Source organism: Alosa alosa, chromosome 14 (assembly GCF_017589495.1).
Source record: "Alosa alosa isolate M-15738 ecotype Scorff River chromosome 14, AALO_Geno_1.1, whole genome shotgun sequence".
NCBI lineage: Eukaryota > Metazoa > Chordata > Actinopteri > Clupeiformes > Clupeidae > Alosa > Alosa alosa.
The window spans coordinates 27,498,967-27,506,254 of NC_063202.1; the positions used below are offsets into that span (position 1 = coordinate 27,498,967).

The 7,288-nt window shown below is 44.3% G+C and overlaps 1 protein-coding gene across 1 annotated transcript in view; it reads right to left on the bottom strand.

The window, feature by feature from the left end:
- The window catches only part of si:ch211-186j3.6 (neural-cadherin), a 164,265-nt gene that overhangs the window by 96,350 nt on the left and 60,627 nt on the right, over positions 1-7,288 (bottom strand). Inside the window, exon 7 of the mRNA XM_048263372.1 lies at positions 2,343-2,485. Within this exon, the coding sequence (XP_048119329.1) occupies positions 2,343-2,485 (143 nt within the window). The remainder of the gene's footprint in view (positions 1-2,342; positions 2,486-7,288) is intronic.

The following is a 7,288-nucleotide window of genomic DNA, read 5'->3' on the forward strand; positions in this document are numbered from 1 at the left end:
ATAATTTGCTTTCATTGTCACCTTTCCTAGGATTTATTAAAAAAAAAACTGTTTTTTAGTCATCTAATTTGGGATGCATCGAAATGTAATCATTTCAACATTACTGTGTTGCCATCTCCTTGACAAGCGATAACCAAGTACAACACAACAGCATGATTATTCAGATAATCAAATGTACAAACAAATTTGTATCTTGTGTTTTTGACAGGATTAGACAGATTATGAATCTGTGTATATAGTACATTCTACTTTGAATTGTGTGAGTGTACACATTGTGATGTCAAGATGCTTGTGCAATATGTGTATTGAAGTGTGAGATGAATGTGTGTGTGTGTGTGTGTGTGTGTGTGTGTGTGTGTGTGTATGTGTGCACGGGTGCATCAGGACGGCGGGTCACCCTGAGGAGCGTGGCACACGTAAGGCGGCCAGCACATATCAACACAAATCAAAGATGGAGGGGAAGTTTCTCGGGGCGCTCAATGAGCAGCCGTCTCTTCACATGAGGCAAAGGAGGAGAGGGCCGGCCAGCCACTGGGCCTCTCCCTGCGCCAGCTCACATCAACATCTGACCCCTCCTGCCCCCACCCACCCAAAAACACACCACTTGACTGAGAGAGAGAGAGAGAGAGAGAGAGAGAGACTGCCTTAGCCCGGCAGTGTTATATAAAACCCACAAACAGCAACCATGCAGAAAGCCATCACCTCCTCTGAAAACAAGACAGGGACTGGCACGCCACGCCACGCCACACACAGACATGTGAGCGGCGCGTCAACAGGAAGCGAATATCTGACAATTTTAATGCCAGGCGTGGCGTGCTGTTGGAGAAATCTCTGTCCAAACAACGCCTGTTTCATTTATTCCCTTTCCTTTGTTGCTGAGAAGCATCCCGCATTAAAAGATAATGGAAACTCCTTTGCCTTGTAGTGTTCGCTGGCGTAGAACAAGAGAGTGTCATCATAATAATAAAAAAATAAACACAGAAAGGTGATTGGAGCGATGACAGGCGGCGCGCTGTGGAGATGATATAGCTGATTATCGGCACAAACATTTCCTTGCCGTCGCTGTAAATACGTCCTTCATGCGCCGGCTGCCGCGGGGCTATTTATGTGTTTAATACAAAAAGGGGGTGATCATCTTATTGACTCTGCCGTTTGAATTCTTAAAGCAGCATTAAATCAGACGGAGCGCTTCCACCGTGCGCGCGTGAGTTACCGTCAGATGAGAAGCCAGCCCAGCCCCTCCCAGCCCAGCCCAGCCCAGCCCAGCCCAGCCCAGCGCAGCCCCTCCCAGCCCAGTGGTAGCCCCCACCGCGCTCCGCACGCTCTAAGGGAGGAGATCAGCAGGCGGGGGAAGGAGGGGAGGGGAAAAAAACACTAATGAATGATTGAGTGACTTTCAGGTGAGTGGGGAAGATCTGAGAATTCATGGATAGTGGGGGCAATAAAGACAGTCTTTGATCATGAAGAGGAGAAGTGGGAGAAAGGGAGAGAGAGAGAGAGAGAGAGGGACAGTGAGATAGGTAGGGGAAGAGAAAGACAGGGGGAATAAAGGGATGCAAGTCTTTCTTGGAAATCCCGACAATTGTGAAGTGTGTGAGTATGCGTATGTGTGTGTGTGTGTGAGAGCGAGAGAGAGAGAGTGAGTAAGTGAATATGTGTGTGTGTGTGTGCGCGCATGGGTGAGTGATGGCAGATGAGCAGTTGTCTGATGTAACTCTGTAATAATACACGAGTGGTACAGGATGTTGGCGCAGCTCTCTAATCCAGTCACAGTTACGGGAGCCTGAAATGAATCAGCCGCCACCCTTCACTATTCCAGGACACATAAGTCAGTCTTAGAGCACTCTTCCACAGGGACCCATTCAATATCACTACTGGACATGCTAGACCAGCTAACGCATCCGTCTGGCAAGGCAGGCATCTGAAATATGGATACTTCATACATTTTAGTGTCTGTGCGTTTAGCTGTTAAACCTGGAAAGACCCACTGGCCTATTTATGGTAAAGACCTTGAAATTATGTAGCCAATTACTTTTTCCCCAGTCCTCTATGAGGCATATGTGACCTGTCAGATACATATAGATTCATATGGATTAGCAAATAAAAAATCATATGGATTAAAAAGAGTGCATATGCTGTGTGAAAGAAGATATCCTTTTAATGAGGTGAGTTATGCAGATCCCTTAATATGCTATAGAAAGCATATGTGCGGAGGTCCTTGGTGTCTCTGTGCTCATGTTCATTTAAAGGGCAGCTCTCAGATAAGAGCACAGATAGAGGCCGCGTGTCTCTGAGGACGAGACCAGGGAGGGGGAGGAGGAGGAGGACACATGGCGTCTCACCTTTCTGGCTGTCAATCACAAAGTTGCCCTCCTCGTTCCCTGCGGAGATCTTGTAGGTGATCCCATCACCATCGGGGTCCTTGGCGAGCACCGTGGCAACCAGCGTGTTGGGTCCGGCGTCCTCGGAGACGAAGGTCCGGTAGCTGTGAGAGGCAGAGAGACAAAGCAGGAGTCAACACCTCCCACTGGACACATTGACAGAGCGGTGAAGTGCGAGAAATGTCACATTGTCAGGCTGCTGTTGATGCAACATACTTGACACCTGACAGGAATGTAAATTCAATTAGAATTCATGAACACATGAAGCATATGGCAGATTCCCATTGGCATTAAATATACAAAAAAGATCTTTAAAATTCTGGATCCACCTAAATTCTAGTGACGAGAACACCATACAGCATACAAAACCCAAGAGGTCAGCCCTAAAACCAGTCCCCTTTGCCAGTTGGTTCTGAAGTTAACTAATACTCTAACCCATTGATCTCAGACCAGCACTGCTTTTCAAAATCAGATCAAAGTAAAACAAATTATGAATCAAAGTAAGAATAAGTATCTGGAACATTGGGATGATCAAAACAAAATCACAATCCAAATTAGAATGTTACTTGTCACTAAAACGAGATTATGAATTGGCAGAGTACCTCTCCACCGTCAGAGATACAAAGCAGAGACAGATTCTTACCAAGTACAGGCTAAGTGACCACAGCCTTGCCATAGAGAAAGGCCGGTACAAAAAATCATGGCTTCCCAAAGAGCAGTGGCTCTGTGGTCACTGTATGACTGGTGAGGTTGAAACAGAGAGGCACTTTCTCCTATACTACAAAGTTTGAACAGATTAGAAAAAGATATTTTTTACAATTCTCAAATAAAATTCTAAATTTTTGCTCCCATAAAGACTGTGATAAATTGGCCCACCTGCTAGGAGAAGGATTGACTGCTCCATGAGGCTAAAAAAATACGTTACAGCTTGCCACGACATGAGGGACAGTGAGTCGGACACTTTGCCACAATGCCCGACCTAATGTCTGTAATTAATCCAATGTATTATAATGTGTATGCTGCCCGTGTGTGTGTGTGTGTGTGTGTGTGTGTGTGTGTGTGTGTGTGTGTGTGTGTGTGTGTGTGTGTGTGTGTGTGTGTGTGTGTGTGATCACATGCATATGTATGTGTGTGTGTGTGTGTGTGGAAAAAGAGAGAGAAAGTGAGGGTATACACACAATTTTTCATGTTACTGTTTCCTGTAATGCTGTCAATGTTCTAATTGTTATGCTGTTTTAATTGTGCTTTGGCAACACTGTACTTACTTACAGTCATGCTAATAAAGCAACCTTGAATTGAATTGAATTGAATTGAATTGAGAGAGAGAGAGAGAGAGAGAGAGAGAGAGAGAGAGAGAGAGATGGGACATGGGACGAGGCAGGTAGCCTGACAGCAAAGTAAATGTCCGAGGAAGTGGAGGACGGGAGTGTGAGACAGCCTTCCAGAGTGGCAGCACAAAAAAAGGCAACCAATTCTTTTTTACCTTTCCTTTGCTTTCTCACTTTCTTTCTTTCACACACACACACACACACACACACACACACACACACACACACACACACACACACACACACACACACACACACACTTTGTTTACAAAATAAAAAACAAAAACTGAAATGGACTCACAGCCCATCTGCACTGAGAAACATACACGCGCACACACAGCAAATAGGCAAGCAAATCGTTACAAATATCAACATGACTCACAAACAAACAAAAGAACACTCCAATTGTTCCCCTCCTTCCAAACACCTTTCTTAGCCTCCCATGGTGAGCATGCATCCTCACACCAAACAAACAAAGGCTGAACACTAACACCTGTCTACACATCTACAGGGCAAACCACACGGTCTTATATAGAGGAACAAATGGTAATATCACATAGGTACTGTACACATAGAGTACACTGGAGAGAGAGTAAGTGTGTGTGTGTGTGTGTGTGTGTGTGTGTGTGTGTGTGTGTGTGTGTGTGTGTGTGTGTGTGTGTGTGTGTGTGTGTGTGGGTGCTGAGAAGACCCCTCAACATGGAGGGACATCTCTCTATTGCCATCTGTATACAAAGTTTTCATGAAATGCATGCTTTTAAGAATACTGCCATGGCTGGTTGATACTGGAATTCTGTCCAACAAACAAAAAGCCTACATTGACGTCAAGGCATGAATGAGCATGTTTTTTGCTTAAAGACCGCCATTGACAATTTCAAGCATGAATCTGCTAAACTATACATTGTCTTTCTTGACTTCAGAGATGCCTTCGGCACTTTGCCTCACAGAGTCATGATTGATGCATTGGAAGAGATACAGCTCCCTAAAATCTATGTGGATATAATAAAAGATGTATATAGTGATTCCTTCTTACAAGTAATCTGTGGAAAAGACCTCACCAGACCAATACCACTTGAAGTAGGAATTAAAACTGGCTGTCCATGGAGTGCAGTAAATTTCATTATTGCATTAAATACATGGCTAAAATGGCTCTGTGCACATGCCCCGTCCCAAGTCCTGTCACCTAACCCAGTCCAGGGCTATGCTGATGACGTGGCCATCGCATCCCGAGATGAAGGGCTGATTAACATGCTGTCATGCACTGATAGATTCCTTTCATACTCTGGCCTACAAGTAAAACACAGCAAATGTGCAGTTTTTTACGAGAGGACTACCTGGGCCTTAAATTTAACATCGCTGGAGAATGGAATCAACAAGTGAATGACATGGCACATCAGTTTATGACCAGACTGGATCTCATCGACGCAGCACCTCTGCATGTAACTTTTAAACTACAAGCAATACTAGACATAGCCTTTTCTAAAATTCAACACCTTTTTGCAAATGTCCATATTCCACAGAAAGTACTGCGTGAAATGGACAACAAAACTGTAAATATGGTTAGGAAATGGCTGTGTCTTAATACACATTCCACCAGATGTTTTATCTTCCAGAAAAAAAACAGGATGGGGGGCTTGGAATTCCAAACTGCATGTGGGAGTATACCGCCACAAGACAGTCTCACCTCACCAATGTGCTGAATTGTGATGACACCAGCGTGAGGCAAATGGCCAGAGCATCCTTAATGCTGGATTTTAAGAGATGGAAAGTGCTACATGCATGCAGTGGGGAAGACAACTTCCTGGGCTTTAAAAGAAAGCCCAACGGAAAGCTTGATGGACAAGCACAGGGTTTTGGCGTGTCATCTGACTGGCCAGACCTAAATGACCTATGCCAGAGAACAGGCACTGAATTGAACCGGACTTCCCATCTCCAACCTGTGGAGGTCTCTGATGCAGTTGTGGAGGATCCATCTGTTGTTGTGGAAGCCAGGCTGCTCCATAACAGCATTGTTCACCTGCTCCAGCCTAGAACATCCAGGCAGACTCTCCTGTCTATTCAGAGAGCCCAAAATATGGAGTACTGGTCCAGTCTAAAGCTACAGGGAAAGTTGGCCAAACTGCCCTTTGCGGACCACTCTGCATCACACACCATCTATAGCAATGCTAACATCAGTGAGGAGATCCTTATTTTCTGTATAAAAGCACGTCTACAGGTTCTTCCCACCAAATACAACCTTTCACTGTGGTTTCCTTCCATGCATTCACCCCTCTGCATGCTGCATGACCCCCCTCAACACCCCCTGGAGTCAGTAGCCCACATTATGAACAGTTGCACATCACTTAAAGGACTGTATATTGCCAGACACAACAGACTGATGAAAAGCTCTATAAAAACACTACTGTACAGTCTGATTGGTTTAACTCACCTGCAAACACTTTTGTAGGAATACCAAATACACCAGATATTGTTGTCATATCTCAGCATTCCAGAACTGTTAAGCTATTTGAAGTAGCATGTGCATTTGATCTGTTTATGGAGGACTCTTACCTTTCTAAGACTGTAAAATATCAATCATTAATATCCACCATCGAAAACCTTGGCTACAGATGCCAGCTTATTGTGCTAGTGTTTGGTAGTCTAGGGCATGTACACAGGCTGGTGACCCAGGGACTTTGTATTGGGGGGCTATTGAAAACAAGAGCCAAACAGTTGGTAAAGTACTGCTCAATTTCAGCCATTATAGGAAGCATGTTTATTTGGAAAAGGAGATGTTTTCTGTACCCCTGAGATTGTATTGTCATACATAAAAAGGCGATGATGTGGTTTAATCTGTTTGATCATTCAAAACATTTGATTCCTAATGAAAATTTACTTGTAATGTGGAATTGAATAAAGTTTCTAAAATGTGTGTGTGTGTGTGTGTGTGTGTGTGTGTGTGTGTGTGTGTGTGTGTGTGTGTGTGTGTGTGTGTGTATGTGTGTTCCTATGGGCTATGTGTGAGTAAGCATACTGGGATGAGTGACGGCTCTGACAGGCATCTCTATTAGAGCCATGCTGCACTCTGACCATAGTTAAGGGCAGAGTCACACCTCCAGTGACCCATACTGCATCTCTCTCATCACCTCTGTCTACGCCATCAGGTCTAATAAGATCCCGTCTGAATGCTGCTCAAATTTAAAGGCCAAGCAGTCATAGGCAAAGATGGAGTTTGAGAGACAGGCAAACCATACCTACACAAATAGACTGACTGGAACTAATGAATGGGTACAATTGCATAGACGCATGGTCTCTGTCTAAAAATGTTGCACCCATTATTTTTCCTGTTCCAGACTAATATTTTCCTTCCAACATCCACTGACTACCTGCAAAACCACCCACTCTTATTCTGTCCCACCGGCCTTAATGGAATAATAAACAACACTGCGACGTTGCCATTGAATCATCAAAATGGAATTTAAGATATGTTTGATATTAAGGGACATTTTCTTCCTGTCTAAGTGCTTTCCGCATCACCGGCTATGTTTGGGGCTGATGCAGATTTTGGCAATGAGAAAACATGGGCTGGTTGAAGTTGAA